General features: G+C 39.3%; 1 protein-coding gene across 3 annotated transcripts in view; it reads right to left on the bottom strand.

Annotated features, from left to right (window-relative positions):
* Positions 1-1,908: 1,908 nt before the first annotated feature.
* NEDD4 (NEDD4 E3 ubiquitin protein ligase) overlaps positions 1,909-22,597 on the bottom strand; it is a 124,821-nt gene continuing 104,132 nt past the window's right edge. For all 3 annotated transcript variants that reach the window (XM_037151052.2, XM_053670120.1, XM_037151049.2), the window contains 17 exons: positions 21,671-21,790; positions 20,204-20,407; positions 18,672-18,752; positions 18,376-18,430; positions 18,226-18,284; positions 17,092-17,157; positions 14,916-15,145; positions 14,046-14,167; positions 13,831-13,901; positions 12,415-12,510; positions 12,017-12,090; positions 11,409-11,469; positions 8,917-8,976; positions 8,724-8,831; positions 7,957-8,053; positions 5,395-5,467; positions 1,909-4,848 (listed from right to left, as the gene is read on the bottom strand). In XM_037151052.2, coding sequence (XP_037006947.2) covers positions 4,746-4,848; positions 5,395-5,467; positions 7,957-8,053; positions 8,724-8,831; positions 8,917-8,976; positions 11,409-11,469; positions 12,017-12,090; positions 12,415-12,510; positions 13,831-13,901; positions 14,046-14,167; positions 14,916-15,145; positions 17,092-17,157; positions 18,226-18,284; positions 18,376-18,430; positions 18,672-18,752; positions 20,204-20,407; positions 21,671-21,790 — 1,680 coding nt within the window. In that variant the 3' untranslated portion in view covers positions 1,909-4,745. The remainder of the gene's footprint in view (positions 4,849-5,394; positions 5,468-7,956; positions 8,054-8,723; positions 8,832-8,916; positions 8,977-11,408; positions 11,470-12,016; positions 12,091-12,414; positions 12,511-13,830; positions 13,902-14,045; positions 14,168-14,915; positions 15,146-17,091; positions 17,158-18,225; positions 18,285-18,375; positions 18,431-18,671; positions 18,753-20,203; positions 20,408-21,670; positions 21,791-22,597) is intronic.

The raw sequence follows: 22,597 nt of genomic DNA, 5'->3' as shown, positions 1-22,597 counted from the left end.
TTAACAGCTAAGCTCAGGTAATGCAGTTTGTTATGCAGCAACAGAAAACAAACACACCTTGATAATTTGTTTGTTGGATTCTACAGTTCTTGTTGCTGTAGTTCATAATCCACTGTTTGCGAGCCTTGTGGCCTCAGGTGAATTACTTGCCCTTCTTGAGCCTATAAAACCTGTTTCACTGAGTTTTCATGAAGATTAAATGGGATACACTTAAATGTTTACTGCAGACCTGGGCTCTCAGCAGGATCTCAATCAAGCTCCTTCTCTGCATGTGTATTTATGTAGTCCCCAATGTCTCCCTAATTGCAGAATGTCCCGCATATTGTCCAGTGCTGGGGATATGGTAGGTGCTCAATCCATGTGCACTGAATAAACTGTACACAGAAACAGTACTCATCCCCTATTCCATGTATATTTGTGTGTTGGTAAATGAAAACATGGGCAGAATAGTCTCTACTTTCAAGCTGCCCAAAAGCAAGGAGACAATATTAAACAAAGAACTGCGGTGCAATGCCATTCATGCTCCTATCGGTCAGACAGCCCCTTCCCCGTGGTCTGGAAGGAGGAGCGACTTCTCAAGTGGTGGTGGGAAGGCAGGCACCGCAGGCAGAGCAAGCCCAGCGGTCTGCAGTGACCAGAGGCCTGAGGCGGGGCTGGTTTGGGGGGAGTGCGGGTGTGACAGCAGGGGGAACTCACACAGTTGGCTGAGGACAGGCCGCATTTCATGTCAGCAGGTCCGGGCTTCATGTTTCTGGCTCTGAGGAGCTCCCAGAGTGTTTTTTGGCTGTAGAGTACCCGGATCAGATTTGAGGACAGGAAGGAAGCGCCAGGGTGGGACGGAGGGTCTGCACGGGAGAGCGGGCAGAGGAGAGACTGGCAGAACCCAAAAGGGAGCTCAGGTGGTGATGCTCTTTCACTTTCAAAACACACAAAAACCTACTGAAGCTCTTTCTTCTTAGTAAGGTTTCGAGATCCTAACACTTAGTTTAATGTCCTTATAAAAGGAATGTGTCTGTGCTGACGGACAGAGAAGCAGGGACTTCCTGCATGGGGACGCCTGGTGTGGGCCAGCGCTCCAGTGGGTCAGCACCAGAGGGGTGGAAGCAGAGGGCAGTGGCCTGAGTCCTAAGGGTTTTCTGGATTTTAGCAGAAAGAGAAGGCTGAAACAGCTCCTTCCCAGGGCTGGCTTGGGAAACCTCCAGGTGCCTAGGGTGAAGGAGGAAAAGATACTCAGTTCTGAATGAACACTTGGAACTCTTTTTCTCAGAGAGATAATGTGATAAACACTGGTTAGGTTAGAGCCTGGCCTCTTCAATGACCAGTGGCAGTGCCTAAAATCCAGTCGATTTGTAACTTTAGTATTTTGTTCTGGATATTTATTTCACTAATCACCAGACTTTTGGAACATGACCTGTCTGTAAAATGGACATTATCCATGGTTAACAGTAGATAATGTATAATGGCATTGCTCATCAGGTATAAATTCAGAATTGGCCCTGGCTGGAGTGACTCAGTGGGTCGAGTGCCAGCCTACGAACCAAAGGGTCACTGGTTCGATTCCCAGTCAGGGCACATGCCTGGGTTGCGGGCCACATCCCCAGTAGGAGGCACTTGAGAGGCAACCACGTATTAATGTTTCTCTCTCTCCCTTCCTCTCTCTCTAAAAATAAATAAAATCTTTAAAAAAAAACAAATTCAGAATTATCTTGAGAATCCTGTATGTTGCTGTGAAGGACTAGGTCAGAAGATCTCACTCACAACACTGGCTTGGAGACATTTCTATTTAAAATGAATCACAATTATGGTGTTTTTTGGTTTTAAATTAGAATAGAACTTTATTTGTGGCATCAAGATTTTTTAAAATGGTTTTATACTTTAAAATATTTGATAAATTTTAATACACTAATCTTGAAATATATTTACCATGTCAGATTTTTAAAAACAAGGACAAATGGCTTGGAATCAGCACAAACTGTGTTAAACTTGAAAATTGCATGGAATAATTCCAGTATTACAAATAAAAAATGAAAACAAATACCATTTAAGTTTGAGTTAGGATGAAATGCACTTGTAATACAATTTTATGTCTGTTAAAATTTGATTGCAGAGAAAATATAGGCTAAAAATATGTGCTTATACTTTCTAGAAAAATATGACATCCTTGCTTTAAGAAAATGACCCTACTTACTCTCCAGCCATAGAATGCATTGGAGATACTTTTCTGTCTGGGGTGAGGGACTGTGTTGCTTGATGCAGGTTCCTTCCAGACGGCCGGCCCCCATCGGGGAGACGGAGGGCGTGGTGGTCTGTGGCTGGGGGCTGGTGAGAGTGAGCCTGGTCTCATCGACACCCTGGTTTATCTGAGTCACAGGATCATCCAAATGAATATCAGTCAGATGAAATGCAAGCTTTACATTTTCTCAAGCTCTGGTATCTGCTATGGTATTTCACATAAGTGATAGTTAAACAGTCATGTGATAAAATCCCGCTTTAACAAAAATAGTTTTCACATTCAGTTCTACATAAGGAGGACATTCCAAAATGCACTGGCCCATGTTAATTACTTTGCTGATGTGGAGAAAATGGATTCTGGTGGCAAGATCCATGTCTAGCTAAACATCTGTATGTGTCTAGTTAAACATGTGTGTGTGTATTCAGTATCAGAGATGTTCCTACTTCCTTGCCTATCAGCAGGCATGTTATTTTTAAATAAAGAGATTCCTCTTTAGGAGTACAGTTAGTGTCCACATCTGATTTGACAAAATCTGATGGTCAGCACAAAGCATGTTCGGATCGCATGATAGTTTGCCAAACACCTCTCTGGAACAACAATCTTATGCAACAGTGAGAGTGGGCATGATGATTCTCATTTGACAGATGATAAAAGTGGAGCCCAGAGAGGCTGAATAAGTCGCTTCAGTTCCAACAGCAGAGAAGTGATAAAATTAGGGCTACCCCTGGAGGTCTCACCCGAGCACTGGTTAGCACAAAAGCACTAAAAACACAAGGTGTGTCCTTTTGTGAGTCACCTCCCCTAAGTCAAGCTGTTTGCAAAGTGGTTTTGCTACTGTCATGTGTGAGGTCTCTGCCGGTGCTGCCAGGGACCCACGGTATTACACTGCACCGACTGAAACAGCCAGAAGCACTGTTTATAGTTCTCAGAGTATATATGCACATGTGTAGGAGGATTCCTAACATTTATATAATATTTACAATTATTCCTAAATCCCCAGGATACCATATGGGGAAATAGGTTTAACTTTCCACAAGAGCAGTTTCTATACAATCCCTCCAAAATAGAGATGAAACATATCAACACAGCCTGGGCATGCTCTTTGACGGGTATGCTGAAACACTTTCCCTTGTGCTTCATTCCACTTGCCCCTCCTACTTCCATTGTTTAAAAACTCATGGCCACACCTGTCGGTTCCCTGAGGCTGAGGACTGAACTCAGTTTGGGGAAGCTGACCACTCTCGCCCCAGGGCCTAGTGCAGAGCTCTGCGCCCGGCAGGCCCTCGATAAATGTTTGTTGAACCCATGTACATGGTTTTCATGTTCTTCTATTTGATTAAAGTAAAATGCTATCTTGTGACAGTTTGCTAAAAGAGTTTTGGGTTTATAGTAAAATATCATCCTTTTCATAGTAAACAGTATTTTTTAAAAGCATAAGAAATATGGTAATAAATTTAATACAAATTATGCATTATAACTATTCTTTGGTTATTTTTTAACATATTTTTTGGTTTTTTGACTAAAGTGACATACTAAAAATATAAAAAGGCAACTACAGAAATTAGCATAATGTGTAAACATAATAAACTCTGTAAACATATAGTTACTACATAATTGTGCAAGTGTAAAGAATGACTAGTAAAGGCAAGTACTATATATTTCACTTAGTTCTTTGAGGCATACTTAGAAATACTGCTTTGTGGTGCTTTAGTTTAATGTTGAAACAAGGAATTCTTTTAACTAAACTACAACATGAGAGAGTGAAGACTACAGCAACGAACCACGAGGATTCGAGGATGTGCAGGCAAGAGGGCGGCGTTAGTATTTTTCACCCTTTGCAAATCTGAATTTGCTTCCCGTGTCTTATATACCAGTTTGTTCAGTAAAGCCACATACTAACAGACACCAAGAACTTTTTAAATGAAGAAGTAAACAATTTTTTTTGCCAGTGAGTCAGTTGACTAAAAATATAGCTAACACACTTTCCAAGGTTTTTCCAAAATTCCGGGCAGTAAGGTGCATAGGCAGGTCCACCGAGTAATAAACAGCTGCAGGCAGCGCTAAATATAGTGTTGTTTACTGGATATTAAAGTGTCCTTTTCCAAATCTCAGTTTTCCTTTTCAGAAAGCATAAGCTCTTCACACATGACACTTATCACAAACATTTCACAGTTATAATTTCAGTAGTTTAAGAAAGGACTGCCTGGCAAACACCGGAAAAGAGGTAAATGTTAAGGACACAATTCACTATTTCAGGCACGAAGGACGTAGGTCCTGGAGTGTGAACTCTAACGACAGAAGGAAACACTGTGTAAATGCAACATATTATTTAAAAGTGGATGAAGTACTGGTAAAGTTGTCGCACTACTGCTTCTAATGCTTTTGTATGATTTGCTCCAATATCTGGGAAGAATCGATGGCTAAGTGTTAGTAGTTCCCTGGAAAATCTTAAGTCAAGAATTTACTTATAAAAAGAAGTGGCAGCAACACACTGCAGATTGTTATTTGTAATCTAATCGACTCCATCAAAGCCCTGAGTGTTCTCAATTGCCATCTGAAGTTTGTCCCATAATTCTTCAAATGATTCATAGGGTGGCAGATCCAAGCGATTAAAGCTGAAAAACAGAGCGGAACTGGTTAAGACAGACACGGACAAAGCAAGTGTCCCCACAGCGAGGTCAGTAACATGGTCATTGGTGATGATCCACTAAAAGATGTTTAATCACCAGGGCAGAAGGAGATACAGGATTGTATTCTAGGCATGGGCTCTCCCCACGACTGCATGGTGAAGTCCTCCTGTCCCCACCTTCGAATGTCTGGGTTCCTCTGTCATTTTAAACCCTCAAAAGGAACATTCTAGCCCCTCTTGGGATTGCCTATCATTTATGCGATGGAGGCAACGTACGATCAACAGTTGAGCTGAGCCGCTCCTGAACTTCAAGCCAAGGCCTACCTGGTAAAGTAACACCTGTTCTTGGGTTGGTGTTGCTGCCTCTTCCTCCTCCTCCCTTCCCTCCCCCTCCTCCTCCTCTTCCTTCCTCTCCCTCTCCTCCTCCTCCATAGCTGCCACTAACATAGTACAGAGGGGACTAGGTCTTCTGTACCAAGAGGGGATTTGCTCTCTGAGACCTTGTTCTCTCAGGTTCCAAGAAACTGCTTACCATGTGTGGGCTCTTGGCAGCTTTTCAGGGGTACCCCACTGCTCAACTGTAAAAGATTGTGGTCCGTTTGAGCCTATAAGGAAGAAGAGTTGCTTTGGTTTTATTTACTCTTTACAGGAAACCCTAGGCATTTCACGACTCACTTTTTCTACTGTAGAACTTAACATACAGAGAACTAATCTAGTTTCTTTAAACTCCAAAGAAATGGAGGCTGTCCTGTGCTTGGCGGCAGGACGGCCATGAGGGCTCCTCCCCCACTAAATCGCTCTGCCCCTGGGGTGGGCGTCCCAACGCGCTTCTGCTGCCTCCCAGCCCTGCACTCCTGTCCACCACCTCCTTCATAGGAGCACAGAGGAAATGGGTGTTTTCTGTCTTGCTTGTGTTCCGCTGAAAACAGCTTCAATTTCTCTGATTATAAAGTCTTACTGTAAAACATTAAAGCAATCGAGAAAAATATGATGATGGAAAAACCACCTCAGATTTCACTATTATATCTGAGGAACCAGCCCATCGTGAATCTTTTGTGTGTGTGCCTCTACACAGAATTTTCTATGTGCACGGGATTGAGTTGTAAGTGCTACACTTTTCTTTGATTATGGACATTTCCAGAAACTCTGTTTTCCTTTGGTGTTTTCATCTAGCTCTTTCTCTTCCAATTCTCAAATCCTCCAACCACCCAGGTAAGCAATGCTGACAACCCAAAGTGTAACCTCCCATGATTTTCTCCATGTCTTCTTTTCTCAAAAAGCATTACTTTTCACACATCACCCATCACAATTATGTTCACAGTTGAAACATCAGTGCTTCTGTCACTATTTGTTTTCTGTCACATGAAGTCTTACCTATCTCCCTGACTCCTGATTCATTCACCTGAACAATCCATTGGGAAAACTCCCACTAAGTCAATCGATATAAACATATTTTTTATTGGCTAGATAATATTGCATTTTTTTCTTTTGCAAATATAAAAGAATTTGAATTTATATTCTGACATTAATAACTCTGGCTCTGTGCGTGGGGTATGGTTTCCCAGTTTCACAGTTTGTGAAGTCAGTGGCGACTGAGGGCCTGGGTGCACAGAAGAGGGGAGAGGAGGCAGGGACGAACAGGGGTGTGTGCGTGATTTTCTCTAAGGAATGGCGGAAGCCTAGGAGCAGAGGCAGGAAGAGGGAGTCAGGGGAAACCACCAGAGAGGCCAATGTGAAGAAAGCCAACTAGGCAGAAGGAATGAGCACACTGGCTAGTGGCAAAGCTCCTGTTCTCATTCTTCTCACTGTGGGTGGTTATTCTAGTGAAGTGGCAGCTGCCTGACAGGTTCTGCAAACAAACATAAATGAAGCTTAACAAGGAGTCCAGTTTGCCAAGGAGGAGACAGAGGGGGCTGGCAATTCCACCAGGTAGCAACAGCTTTCTCTGTGCCCGAAAAAGTCACTTAGAAACTGTCTAGGCAGCAGTCCCTGATTTCTACTTCCCAGAACAATTCTATTCTTCTTTGTTGCTCTGAGTTGGGCTCCACTCCTAGAAGAATGATTTGTTCTTCTCAGTATCTTTTTTTTTTTAAGATTTTATTTATTTACTTTTAGAGAGTGGGGAAGGGGGAGAAAGAGAGGGAGAGAAACATCAATGTGTGGACGCCTCTTGCACACCCCATACTCGGGACCTGGTCTGCAACCCAGGCATGTGCCCTGACCAGGAATTAAACCAGCAACCATTTGGTTCGCAGCCCGTGCTCAATCCACTGAGCCATACCAGCCAGGGCTGTTCTTCTTGGTATCTTTAAAAGCAAGTAGATATCATTCCAATAAACAATATGTTAACAGGTACGAGACAAGTTGTTGTGCCCTATATCAGAAACAGTACTTTTTTTCTTACAAAAGATACCTCTGGAGTTATGAGGTAAACAGGCCAGAAAATAATTAGATAGAATATGCAAAATTTCACTTTATAGAAAACTTAATTAATAGTAACTATTCTGAATAGCAAGAGATATACGCACTCTTATCCCCAGTCCTGACATTCCCCACAAGATTGAGAACTAGTAGCCTAATGGGATTCTCCACCCCCGACTTCCCCCCACCCCCACAGGCACAAGGACTCCATGTTCAAACACAGCTTAGTTCCCCCCTCCCAACCTTAGTAAAGGTTCTTAAGTCCCAAAGAAATCGATTCGATTTTGTTTGGTCCAGTATCTCCCCATGTGTACCCTACCACGACACTCTCTGTTTTTTTCTGCACACTTACTAACATGCTGTGGAACTTTGCACACTGCCCTGGTCTCTCACACTACATGCAATGTTTTCTCCCTAATGGAACAAGAAATTTAAAATTCAAGAATGGAAAGTAATTCACGTCATTTCGTGTTTCTAGTTTTCTTCTTTCCTCTCTGATTAGAAGGGGTCAGTACATTTTGGCCTACTTCAGTGTTTCTAATTATATCACTTTAAAAAGCTTCCTTTTCATTAAGCAAACTGTCTGTATAAATGATAGGGGCTTGAGGACTAATCAGCCATGAAAAAGACAACTGGAATTGCTCCATTTTTAAATGATGTGGAAAATCCTTACCATACAGTTCAGCAAATCCATTCATAGGTACCCGAGATGTGCCAGTGACAAACTGAAGTAACCTAATTCTTTTTTCTGAATCCATCATTAAAACAGCCTGCATAAGACAAAAACAGCATTCAGGAATATCACTGGAAAAAAGGTAACACAACTATCCTGAAAAACATGCTCTCAGAATTTATTTAGAGCATTAGTGTTCACTTAGTAAATTTGCATGTTTCTTTTAGTTAAATTTGTGTTTATGGGTGGTTTACAAAGTTCTTAACTACTTTATTTTCAAGGCTCCATGGTACTCTTAAAATGAGATTACAGTCTAATAAAGTGACAAAAAATTACTCTCAGAAATGAGTCACAGTTTCTAAAAAAATATTTATTGATATTATTAGACACATTTCTTTTTTCTCTTTTTTTATTGTTGTTCAATTACCTATTTCTTGGTAAGACTGAAACCCACAGTTAAAGGGACCATGCAGGAATTCTAGAGAAAATACCATAGGTTATTACAGGTTCTCTTGAAGAGTCCCTACTTTACGAAGAAACTAAGTGCCTCTGTTGGCTGTCACTGCCATTCACTCCACCCTGAACATCTCACTGCCTTATCTCTAAGTGTGGCCGCAAGTTGGGGCCATACCCGGAAGGTAGATGTATACAGCACAAAATCAAAGACAGTCTTTGTTGGGCTATGTTCTGTCTTATCTATAAGGGAAGTTAACTAGTATAGTTATGTATGATTGAATCCATCAGAAGTGGTTTATGCTTTCGATTACCTTCCAAAACCACTGGATGACTTGGTGATTGACGCTGTAGCCATTTTTATACTTGGTGTGTTCTCTCCAGTCATTCACATCGACATCTCCCAATCCACACATAAGAAGCTACATAATAAAAAATGTCAAACTACAGACAAGAAAAATATAGAGTAAAAAAGTTCTGTTTTAAAATAAAAATAATATTGCTTACCTCGAGTTCATTTTCATCAAAAATTTTGATAAGATCTTGTGGTATTAGTTCAAAAAATCCCTAGAAGACAGAATGTATTTAAGAACCTGGTTAGCAGGGTCAGCTCCTGGGGGCCAGTGGAGAAATCCCACATCCACACAGATTCCTACCTTTACACATTTGTGGGCTCTTAACTCAACTGAGATTTCAATACTGTGAGAAGACAGACCCTAGTCTGTTCCCTCACTGTCTCCTTAAAGTGGAAATTTTAGAGCTTCCCTGCACTCTTCAAGCCTCCTCCTCCTCACTGTCACCCCTTCTTACAGAAGATAATTTCTAATACTTGAGAGAGGAAATAGGGGCAGTGAGGCAGGATGGAATTCACTCAACCTTCCACAGCCCCACGTATGAAACCAGCCAGCACCAACATCAGCGTGGCCTCCTGCCCGCGGCAGTGGAGGCACCACTGGCTCTGTGGGCTCCACCCGCTTCCTCCAGCTCCTCTCACTGAACCTCCTCCTCTGGAGCAGCTCACTCTTTATGCATTTAAATTCATTCCAGGCACACCTGCCTTAAAAACAGAACAGACAGCACACACTCCTTTCTCCTCCTCTCCCATAGCCGAGTTCTGGACAGTGTTACATATTACCAAATCTACTTGTTCGCCTCCTGTCTGTCCCTCAGCCCGCTGCAATCGGAGCTCTGTGCCACGGCTTCCCTGAAGCTGTCCTGGAGAAAAGTCAAAAGCAACTTTGCTGCTAAGTCTAGCTCCATATCTTATCTGACTTTTCTGCAGTATGGTGTTGAAAACACCTTTGTTTTTGAAATTTTGTCTGCTGTGGATGGTTTTATTCTTATGTCTCGGTCTGCCTTTGCTAATTTCCTTTGCAGTTTTCTTTTTCAGTGTCCATCCTTTAAATGCTGGTGTTCCCAGATGTCCACATGTGGCCACCCACTTTCGCCTTCCTGTTGCTTTGAATTTTCCATCTTACCGGGTCCACAGCTCCACAGGACATCCAGAGGCGACTCCCCAATCCACACCATCACCCCAGCTACCCATCCTTTAAATCGCCCTATGCTGTGGACCTTCCCTCCTGAACACCACTCAAATGCACACACAGCTCTCTTCACAGCAGCACTGTCTTGGTTCCTAACCCATTGGTCTCCACCTGGACTACGGCAGGCTCTTTCCAAACTAGCCTTGCCCTCCTTCTAATCTACTACATGTCACTTCCCGAATGATCTAAAATGGACATTGATCCTACTGTTTTATTGTTGAACAGCTTTAAAGGCCCCCTTCCTTCCCCTCACTGGACTTCAGAGAAAACTAACAAGCAGGCTCTTCAGAATGTGGTTTGTGGCCAGCTCCCCAGGCTTAGTTTCACCTTCTGTATCCTCTCTTCCACCATAGGGATTGGTTGCATGTTCTTCAACATGCGCACAATCTGTCTAATGGCCACACTTCACATTGCTGCTGCCTCTGCTTAGAGCTGCATGTCCCACTCGTCTGAGGCTGAACGATCCCTCCCCTCCCTGCCCGCCGCCCCCTCTCCCTGCTCTGGTTTCTTCCCCTCTTCTGTGCCGCCCTAGCACGTCAGGGTCCTCTCCGTCTGCTTCGCATTTTAGAGTCTTTGCTCCCTGACAGCAGGACCTACGTCCTTTTGCCTGATACAGCACCAGACATGCAGTCAGTGCTCAATATTAAAGAAATGAAAAAGCATGTGAGAAATACATAATGGAAGATTTTCATTTAGCTTAAGAAATGAACACCCTGACAATAGTCTAAATGTCCATCAGTTGGGGGAAGTCTAAATAGCTTGTGAATTTATATCATGAATAAAATGTAGCACAACACAAAGGTAGGTATATGTCTTGGCATGGTAAGATCTCCAATAAATAAGTAAGTAAATAAATAAATAAATAAATAAATAATATGAGGGCAGGGTAAAGAGGGAGAAAGAGAGGAAGAACATCGATGGGTTTCTTTTCTCCCATACCCCACGACCTGGCCTGCAACCCAGGCCTGTGCCCTAACCGGGAACTGAACCAGTGACCTTTTGACTCCCAGTCCAGTGCTCAATCCACTGAGCCACACCAGCTAAGGCTCCAATAAATATTTGATGAGAGAAAAGAAAACAAGTCACAAACAACATGTATAGTGTGATCCCCTTTAGAAAAAGGGACGAACGGTCTACTCCACCACCCCTACCTGCAGCACTCGTTTCTTTGCTCACTAAGGTTACTCAGGGTGAAAGGAGCGGGCCCAGGAGAGGTAAGGGGCGGTGATACGTGTGAGGGGGCTGTCGAGGTTTCTGGCATGGACCTCTTCAATGACTGAGTTTTAACAGTGAACATCTACTCACTTAAAATTTCGTTAATATAAAAGTATAATTAAATGGGGTTTAAAAAGTAAGTCACATATGAATTTTTCTCTGCTGTGATAAGCCCCAATATTTAAAACTCATGGATTGTACTTGGAAATTACAGAAGAGCAAACAAAATAAGACCAATACCTCTTTAAAAGCAGCCATTTGCTTCTGGATTCGATTCACAAATCGCCACTGTATTACAAGGCTAAAAGAAACAAAACATTCTGTCTTTCTCACATGAATCAAAAAAGAATTCAAGGCACATTTATTTTTGTTAGAAACAAATGAACAAACAAACAAAAAAGACTTGCTAAGATCAAGGTAAAATGTTGAATGTAAGTGGTACTATGGATGTGAGTGGTACTATGGATGTGTGCGGTACTATGGATGTGTGCGGTACTATGATGTTTATATGGTGTGAGTGGTACTTGGATGTGTCGTATGGATGTGAGTGGTACTATGGATGTGTGCGGTACTATGGATGTGAGTGGTACTATGGATGTGTGCGGTACTATGGATGTGAGTGGTACTATGGATGTGTGCGGTACTATGGATGTGAGCGGTACTATGGATGTGTGTGGTACTATGGATGTGTGTGGTACTATGGCACTGTGAAAAGAAAAGGATGCTGAGACTATAGCTGTTGGGGAGGAGAGAGAAAGGACAAAGAGTCTTCCTGGAAAAAAGTACAAAATTATATCCAGTAAAGTATTTATTATAAATGGTAAAATACTTACTAACACAATACTTACTAAATATATTCCTTTTTGTTCTTATTGGTGACAACTATTTCTGATCCACCAACTTTCAACTCATGCTGATGTGTCTAAAATTAAGCACGATACCTTGACATGTTATTTGAGTGAAAAAATAAAGTATACATATTATACTAGAAACCTGGTGTTTTAAATTAAATCCATCCAAATGCTAAGAAAACTTAAAATATTAGTTTTACTAAAATAAATACGGAATGAGTCAAATGTCAAAGAAAGCAGAAATTCTTGCTGGGAGGCAGCTTTTGATGCTGGAAAGTCAATTTAAAAATAGAGCACAGGCATGTGTTGAGTATACACATTATTTAATGCCTAAACTTGTTATAACATTTGTTTCATAATTCATGTATCATTTTAATTAATCAAAGTTTACAAACCTGTCCAAAAAGCTCTTCATCTATGACAAACCTGAGGTCCAGCTCTGTTGGATCGTTTTCAAGAATCCATCTTAGTGAATTGTAATATTCACTATCCTAGATGGGAAAAATTACATATTTAACATTGGCATACATATAAAAAGAAGACACCTGAACTTGCAAAGAAAGTATACTGAAGTCTGAATAACTGAACCAAAGATGAACAGGTCATTGGACATCTTTTCCAAGTACACACACACATTATAAAAAGACAGGGATGACTAAGCAAGGATGACAGTAAAAATACATCCATCAATAAAGTGGTACCTGCTTAAACCTTTAGAAATTGACTTCTGTGTGGCAGCAGTGGCGGTACAAATTTTATTACCTAGTTAAAGCAGTTTTCAGAGAAACTGAACTTCCGTGGATACCTGGGAACACCTAGCAACTTTGTCACATGACCAATCAGACTATGAAATGTTTAAGTATATGCAAGGATGCTGTTGTTTATACCTGGCCCGAGTTAAAAAAAAATCCTCAAATACAGAACCTCAATTAACCAGCTCCAGCAATTGTGCAATCTTATGATTTGTGAAGAATTATACTATTCAGCCCTGGCTGATGTGGCTCAGTGGATTGAGTACAGGCTGTGAACCAAAGGGTTGCCAGTGCGATTCCCAGTCAGGGCACCTGCCTGGGTTGCGAGGTCCCCAGTGGGGACACATGAGAGGCAACCACACACTGATGTTTCTCTCCCTCTCTTCCCCTTTCTCTAAAAATAAATGAATAAAATCTTTTTAAAAAAGAATTATACTATTCACACTGCTGTTGTGTCACAGAAGGGGGATAAAAAATAAACTTGGTACCAAGGAGAGGTCTTGGAATTCCCGTGTATGCTCAGTGTCTGAAGCTGCTCAGCATGGGCTATGGTCAGGGGTTTAATCCACATGTTTGTGTATCTTTGCCATGGCCACTCTCAAGGCCTTGTCTTCGAGCAGCTATTTTGAAAACATAGGCCATTCAGCATAAGTGATCACAATTCAAATATGGATGTGAGACATACATTAAAATGTTGTTGAGCACAGTGAAGTACTTAGGGAGGAGTTTACTGATATCTGCAACTTTCTTTGAACTGCATCAGAAAGATAAAGTAGATTGATGGCTGGAGGGTAGACAGGTGAATGGGTATGCGATAATTAAGTATATAGACAAAACGCCAATTGTGGAATTTGGGTTGTGGATACAAACGCGTCTACTGTAAGTTTTATTTTATTTTATTGTAAGTTGGAAATTTTTCAAAATAAAATGTTGAGAAAAATGTTCATTGTATTTTGGAACATTATAATCTATTCATTTCTTCATCATTAAAAGCTAACTCTTTAAATTACTTAGTTGCCTGTTAAATTATATTCTCTATTATAAGTGAAAAAGACATACCACTGATTCCATATCATGAAGTGTTATTGGTTTGTGAAGCATCATCTTGTAAAATGGGCGGATGAAAAAACCTTGCAAAAAATTAAATATTAAAAAAATAATTACAAGTGAAAGAAATCAGATAAATCACATTCTTATCACACCTATAATTATACATAATATTATAATGTAATAATTATAATTACACGTAAGAACATTTTAAGCTGAATACTAACCATCCAACAATTTGCCATGATATACTGCCATTCCCGCTACCCGGCCAATAAACTTGAAGTAAGAGAGGTGATCTTCATTACACAATCCAGAATTTGGATTTATCTGTAGGGTATAATTGTCCCTGCAAAGACAACCACATTTAAATGCTCCTCTTCATATTTCAAATAAAAATTTTAACTTGACAAATAATTGTAAGTTATCTCCCTCTTTTTAGAGTTGTTTACCTCTTTTAAAATGATATTAGACCACTGGATTTAATGGTTTTAAAAACAGTCATTTCTGTCAAAAGGTAGAGACAACCTGAATGTTCATTGAAAGATGAAGGGAGAGACAGACTGTGGTATGTTCACACAATGGGATACTACTCAGCCTTGGAAAGGAACGAAATTCTGACACCTTCTACAATATGAATGAGGCGTGAGGACATTATGCTAATGAAGTCAATCAGTCATGAGAAGATAACACTCTATGATTCCACTTATGAGAGGTACCTACAGCTGTCAAATTCACAGAGACAGAAAGTAGAAAGCAGGCTATCAGGGCTTGGGGGAGTCAGTGTTTAACGGGCACAGACTTTCAGTCTGGGGTGATGAAAAAGTTCTAGAAACGGACAGAAGTGATGGTTGCACACAGTGTGAACGTCCCTACAGGTGATGCCACTGAACTGTACACTCACTTTAAAATGGCCGAAGTGGTACATTGTATATTAAGTGTATTTTACCACAATTAAAAAACATTATTTCTGAGACAACATCAGTTATACTCTTCTTTCTGGCACACTGTAACGTACACTTTCCTTGCATCATACAACTGTTGCTTTCAAAATAGTGATTTCTTTTTCTGTATACAGTCAATGGAAAGGTGCTTACGTAGCAGAATATTCAAACAACCCATAATAAGGGTTAAACATCTCCTTTGAGATCAGGAAGAACCATTCTCTGGCGACTCCTCCGTAATCTAATCCTTTTTCACCATCAAACTCAATCCACAGTCGAGCCTTGAGGAAGTCCGCTCTCTTGACACCCATAATTCTCCTGTAGGAATCCTCAAGAACAGTTGCACGGCGAAGCTTCATTTCGAATTTGTTTGGAATGTCATTCTGAAGACCCAGAGAAGAAAGACTTCTGGTTTAAATCAATTCAACACGATGGCAAATTTCTCTCTCATGAAAGTGATGAAATTCATTGTACTCTACCCTGTGCCCAAGATCCTTTTTCAGGGAAAACACAACTAGGAACATTGCCTCTATTTCCGCTATGGTATGAAAGAATTCATGCATTTTCTCTAATCAAGTCGTAACAGAGACTTGTGATTTTTGTATCTGAAGAAGCTACTGACAGTGGTAGGAATGCTCAGGTGACGGCATCAGGACGGTCACTTAGTGACTTATGTAATGTCTAATCTCTGGACTACACACCTGAAACAAATGTAATATTGTATGTCCACTGTAACTGGAAAATAAAATATAATTAAGAAAAAAACCTTTTCTCAGAAATATTCAAGTTTAGCTGATGTCTTGGGCCAAATTTAGAAAGTGACATTACTCTAGGAATTTATCTACACTGATGATTTCAAATAAGATTTCAAATCCAAAAGTTTATAGCCGTTTTGATTTCCTCTCATACAGCAACTGCTGATGGAAATGCAGTTTAGTGCTCCTCCACTTGCAAGAGCTGCCTGTGCTATCCCTGTTTATTTTTTCCTCTATGTGATGTCCATTGTTCTACAAAAAATAACTTACAGCAGCTTTAATTTCACAATTTTAAAATTCCTCTCTTTTACTGTTGCTTTTTAAACTTTATAGCTTCCCTTTTAAGTGATGTAGGTATACCCTGTTTTTTTTCTAATTTATAAATTTGATGTTGAACCCATTACTGTTACCCTTTCTTGGGCAGAGTGTGAGGCTATGAATATCCATGAATGTGTTTTGACTGAATTCTATATCCGTTATTATTTAATTCTATGGATTTTCAAACCCCATTATGATTTGACTGTCTCATGCATTATTAAAAGTACTTTTATTCATTAAAAAATAACTCCCTTCTTTATAGAGTTATTGTAGAGATTATATGAATAATATATGTAACTTGCTAAGAAGAATGCCCACTGTGTAGTGAGAGAGCCATGAATATTATTGCTTTCATGATAATTTTTGTGTTCTGTGACCTGTTTGTAAAGGCCTTGTTCCGTATCTCCTGCTGTCTGGAATATATCAACAATTAGGTATCATAACATGTCTACAAGTGTTCAGAGTGACAAATGGAGAACTTAGTCCTTCTATTCCACCAGCATCTTTTCATTAAGACAACATATTTACCAGACAAATAAATCAACAAAGAATTTTAAGAAGTAGAAAACAAATTTCCAGAGCAATTATAATACAATTATTGAAGATGAGTTTTAAAAGTTGCTAATATTTTAGGATTTTATTTGGACATAAAATACTTGTACTAAACAACTATTATATTTCATTTTTGTTGAATTTTGGATGGAAAAAATATCTGTGGTAGCTGACCCACCATCTTAAATCTGAGAAAGCAGGCTTCTCTGGCTCAGAATGCAAGAAAGTGTAACCCAATATAGCCACCTAGTGGTAGTATTCCTAAACTGCAGGGAAAGAAGAAAATTATGAGCAAACTAGAAAAGTATTTTCAAAAATGGTCATCACCAACCAAAATGAAATAGATGGGTAGATAATGAGTTTATTTCCAAACACTAAACTGAATCTCCTCAAGTTCTATAAAGTCAAATTCCCACAAACCCCACTAGGAAAGTTTGCCTTTTAAAGGCAGACATTTAATATTATTTTTTTCTAAATTACAGGGTATCTTGAAAAATAAAGACATAAAATAATTGTGGTCTGTAACGATATATCAAAAAATAAGCATCCTTCCCCCATAAGAAACTATTTAAAGTTGTTACAAATATAGAACATATTCTACATTACTTTTTTTTTTACCCCTCCACCGATTTTAAAAAGCATTTCCCATTATTTTTGGTATATAGAACATTCACTCCTAAGAACTCATTATAAGTATTACTAACCTGCTTCTTCAACTTTCTTCGGAAGAACTCATACTTTCTTTTATAATCCCTGGAGTAGGGCACTGCCTTGAGTTGAAAATTTAGAAAAAATTAAAAAGTTTAGTTTGTTTTATTTAGAAAGAATTTCAAAAGTTCCCCTCTAGGTATTTTATGAAGATAAGTTAAAGGCACTGAAAGAGGATATTTGGAACAAAAAGTTAAATTTAAAGAAACACAAATTTAAAACTTTAAAATTTTTAATTTCTCTGTTTAAGATAAAATTGGATTCAGCAATTCCTATCTATGGCTGTAATTTTCATCATTCAGTATTCTTGAAATGCAACATGCCAGAAACAGAAAATTTCTTCCAAGTAGAGAAATATTAGAAATAAAAATTTCCATCTCTAAAGAGGCTTTCTAAGTGACTTCTCCATTAAGGGAACAATTTGAAAAATGTACTTTTCCCTTGAACTTTGAGGAGTTGCCTTTTTTATCCATTATTAAAAAAAACTAAACATGGAGACTGAAGAGTAATCTAAAAGAACTATACCTTCAATTTTACTTATTTTCATACATCCTAAAACAATTAAAATCTGAAAAACTAAAAATGAAAAAAGTTGCTATATAAAAGACGATAATGATTTTTCTCTCAAGCTGACTCAAGAATTGAATAAACATCTCACATAGCAATATTTACACCTAAATATAAGTGTGCACATATATGAGTGTGATATATATATGTATATCTTACATCTCATATATATAATAACTTCTACTAAAAGTTCACGATACCACCCTGGAGTGGACAGGGTGCTGTCCACGTCCCCCCTGCCACACTGCAGGCTCCACTGTGACCCGCGGTGGCCCAACCACGCCCTGTGTCAGACAATGGCAAGTCCCAGACTGAGCACAGCAGCCCACGCCCGTGCATTTTGACTGTCTGGCTCACTAGCCTCTCCAAGCTATTGAGTGGGATAAGGATAATGACCTTTTTGCTTTTTTCAAATAACTGAAACCTGCAGTGGGGGTGGTGACAGAGGAGAGAACGGCAAATGTGCTTTCCTTTCAATGCCTGTTAGGGTGATGACCATTCACCCTTGAAGAGACAGGTTAGAGAACAATCCCACCAGAGCATACTGATACAAAGAGACTCACTGGTCCAGTTATTGCTGCATTCTGCAACCGAGGATCTTCCCATTGTGTTCTTTTTATATCTGAAGACAAAGAAAAAAATATGTTTTTCATTCTAATGCACAAAACTCAGTATTATGAAAATAATGTAATGAAAAATCACGGTGCACATACTGTGATTTATGTAGAAGATTCTTCCATCTGTGTGAGTTCTTTCTTCCCATCCTGGCTATAATAAAGAATGTACTTCAATTATTTTAGAAAGGGGTTTTAGATATAGGGGTAGAAGAACAGCATTGGTTATATGCTTACTTTAATTTGTGTATTTTATTCTTAACACTTTCATATTACTTATTTAATATTTAATTACTTATTTAACATTACTTATAGTTGTTAAAGAACTACTGTATGCCAAGCTACAAAATGTTTGAGATAGCCAGATGACATTGGTGGCAGCTCTGTGAACTCACAGGTAAAGGCCCCAGGTCATTGGAAAGATCGAGCGATGCCTTTCCTCTCAGGTGAGCTGGAATTTTCAGTCTTGGATCTTCCTTTTTTTGGCACAGGAAATGAAGAAAACAATACACACACAATTTTTAAGATCACGAGAGTCAATCTGTTACTATGTTTTCTAATATCAATGGATATTTAAACTGTTCTTTCATTTCATTTGCTTAATCTGTAAAATAATAGTTTCCCCATGTAAAACCTGAGGCGACAGCATTCGGTTCTCAGATGTCAGAGTAGGGTCTGTGCTAAGTCATCAACTCTCCCACGGAAACCCTTCAGGGTTTGGGGCTGTGTTACTACACAGACCTCGTCTCTGAATGAAAACTGGTGCAAGGGAGGGGCGGTCAACTGGACCACATGCTACTGCTGAGGCCCTGAACACGCTTTGCTGCACCTACCTGTTAAGGTACTGATTTATTAATATTTTTGAAAGATAGGATGATAAGCTCAAATAGGTTATTAAAATCAACCAAACTGTTGAAAAATATAACAAAATTCAATTTGTTTGGATTAACTTCTATATATTATTTAAATACAGGGTCTGGCAGAAGTAATGCCTGCTTGACTATGGTTAGTAGGGTAATAATATGGGTATAATAATTTATAGTTTTTTTAAAAAAGATTTTATTTTTTTATTTTTAAAGATAGGAGAAGGGAGGGGAAAAGAAAGGGACAGAAACATCAATGTGTGGGTGCCTCTTGCACACCTCCAGCTGGGGACCTGGCCAGCAACCCTAGCATGTGCCCTAACTGGGAATCGAACTGGTGACCTTTTGGTTCACAGGCGGGTACTCAATCCACTGAGCTCAATCCACACCAGCCAGGTCTAATTTATAGTTTTAATTTGAACATTTCATCTGAAATGTCATATGGTGTGCGTGAATATGATATTGTTATGTTACAGAATTCCATGCTTATGATTTGGTAATAAAAGATTTTGTAATAAAGAAAAAGGGGGGTTATTTGTGCCAGTGCCTGCATTTTTATTAAATTATTTTGGTTTTTTTTTAGGTACACTGGGCTTTTAAATAAGTTGATCACATCTATTTATCTGCTGCTAATTTTCGGTAAGTTTTCTATTAGTGGTGAACAAACAGCTAAACAACATTAAGACTTAAAATAAAAACCTTATTTTACTTGGCCTCAGAAGATTTTTTTTAATATTAAATGAAGTATGATTCGAAAGTACTTTGGAACTATACAGCCTCAATAAAGGTAAAAGATTATTACTAAATATCTTCCTAAGCATTATGACTAGTGAATTAAAAACTGGATATAGGAAGTGATGTATCTACATGACAATCACCCAAAATATTTAAAAAGTCATAAACATCCTGAATAGAAATAATACTATCACAAATTCAACAGATCTTTAGATGAATACTAGAAAATATAGGTTGTACGAATGTGTACTTAACGATGACCAAGAACTATACATAGGAGGTTATTACTGTTGTTGTTTTCAACGCAAACTGGACAGCATGAAAGTTACCCAGGTGGTGGTTTTGGTGTTATGGTCAATAAAGAAAGGCCTCCCATTTGGTGCGTGCCGGAGTTCCCAGCCTTTCGGAAGAAATCCTTGCTCCATTTCAGACGGCTGAATTGCCTGCGGTGCGGAAGCACTTGGGGGGACCTGTGGTTGCGGGCCTGCAGAACCGCTCGGACTTGAGGGCAGCGGACTGGTCTCCACTGTGGCCTAGCACATTAATTAAATCATGTTGTAATGTTTTATAGAGAGCTCACAAATAGCTGTGGTTAAAAAGGTAACAACCTGCAGACAAAATACACACTTATAAATAAGCCTAAATACTGGAGGCTCCTTTTTTAAATAAAGCATTTTGTCAAACTTTGTTTTTAAAATAGTTTATAATTTCTCAACTAACTCTTGAGCAGAAAGATGCTGCTTAACAACGATGCTGGTGGTGCATGTGATGGAGAAAGCTAGGTCAGTGGGCCTGTGCCCCAGCTGCCAGAGGAGCCACCGTGCCAATTACAGGAGGTTGTCTTTGCTCATCCAAAACACTCACAGAGTGGGGAACCCTCCATACACAGACGTGGGTTCAAAGGCTGGGTAGACAAAATGAATGGCCAATATCCACTATAGAAATTGATCATTGAAATGTAATGTCATCTGATGAAATATTAGGCAATAATGAAAAGAAGTCCACTGGCTCTCTATATAAAACAACATGGATAGGATTTTATAAACAATATTGAGCACAAAAAGATTTAGAATTATACAGGAGATCTTTGTAAAATTTCAAACGCACAGGCATACACAGTATTTTGCGTTGCTTAGCTCTCTTTGAGAGTACATAAAATAGGTTAGAAGAACACCTGACAAATTCAAGATAGTAGTGCCCTCTGGGGCGTAGGACCAAGTGTTTGGTTAAAGCGTTTTATCTGTAAACTTTTATTTTTTAAAATAAAATGTCTAGAAATGAATATGGTAATTTGCTAGTGGTGATAAATTTTGGGTTTAAAGAAAATGGGTATTTGCTACATTATTTTCTATACTTTTCAATGTTAAAACATCTCTCAATAAGAGAAATGCTAAGATAAAATGAGTATTTTCCTGAACACTTACAAGGAAATGTTATAAATACACTCATTATTGTCAAGGACAGAATGTCATCAACACAAACTTAGGAGAAACAAATCACTAAGATTATCTTTCAGATACATAATGGTCTTAATCCATTCAAATTACAAAATTACGCATTGGACTAGACCATTTACTTTGTTCTCTTATTCCCAATTGGCCTAGTTTCACATAATGTCAAGTGGTAATTCATTCATAAAAGAGATCCACAAGAAATAGCACTTAGCACCAATGTCAGAAAAGAATTAGAATGTGCTAGAAGCATCCAGTGTATACCACAAAGTGATGTGAGACCTCCCATAGAAATACGAAGTTTTCAATTATGTGAGGAAACATTAATGGACAGATTGTGGGTACCTGTACAGTGGGCTTTGTCCACGTGGTGGTTCTGGAATTGTGATCTACATAATACAGTCTTCCTCTTTCATCCTGTTTTTCTTCCCAACCTGGTGGTAGTCCAGATGAAGTAGGCAAAAGCTAAGGTGAAGAATCATGGGAGAATTAAATATGACTACAAAAAATCCTTGTAAAAGGACCATACTTCTTTGTTACTGCTACCTCTCTTTCAAAGGAAACACTTTTCAAACCACACTCTGAAGTGCACAAAACAAAGTGTGTAACAGTTCGCTCAGACAAAACGGTAGGCAACAATGATGAGGGTGGCAACAATGATGAGGGTGGCAACACTGAGAGAACACGACAGTAGGGAATGTGGTCCAAGACGGAAGCTGCATTCACTTCCTCTCATGACCACATCAGAACTGCAATTAAATTACTGAACAAGCAACCTCAATAACCTATCAATGATCACTTTTAATTTACACTGATTAAATTTTCTGATAAAAAGACATAGTGTATCTGAATACCTAAGAAAACAAGATCCATATACAAGGCGTGTCTGGAAAAAGTCCAGCTATCATCAATATAATGAGAATGGTTTGCACAACATCGTTGTAACCTGGTGGCCAAGGACAGTGGACTGGAGTGCACATGTGTAAACAATGATGACTTCATTGTCCTAGTCAGTGGAAGTGGTAGATGCCACTGAGTGAACATGTGTACTGTGTGGCTGTCACATTCAAAATGACTGAGCAAGTAGAGCAACAAATCTTCATCAGATTTTGCATTAAACTTGAACATTCCTCCACGGAAACTATTCAGATGATTCAGAAGGCCACAGCTATGGGCAACTGGAGATTGTTTGCTCATGTATCACGTGTTGTGCAGAGTTTTTGGAGAAGCACCAAATCACCCAGATGACTCAGTCCCCATACAGCCCAGATT

The sequence above is a fragment of the Artibeus jamaicensis genome, unplaced genomic scaffold (genome assembly GCF_021234435.1).
Source record: "Artibeus jamaicensis isolate MK-2021 breed Jamaican fruit bat unplaced genomic scaffold, CSHL_Jam_final contig_548, whole genome shotgun sequence".
NCBI classification, from domain to species: domain Eukaryota; kingdom Metazoa; phylum Chordata; class Mammalia; order Chiroptera; family Phyllostomidae; genus Artibeus; species Artibeus jamaicensis.
This window is presented reverse-complemented; position numbering and strand designations above follow the sequence as displayed.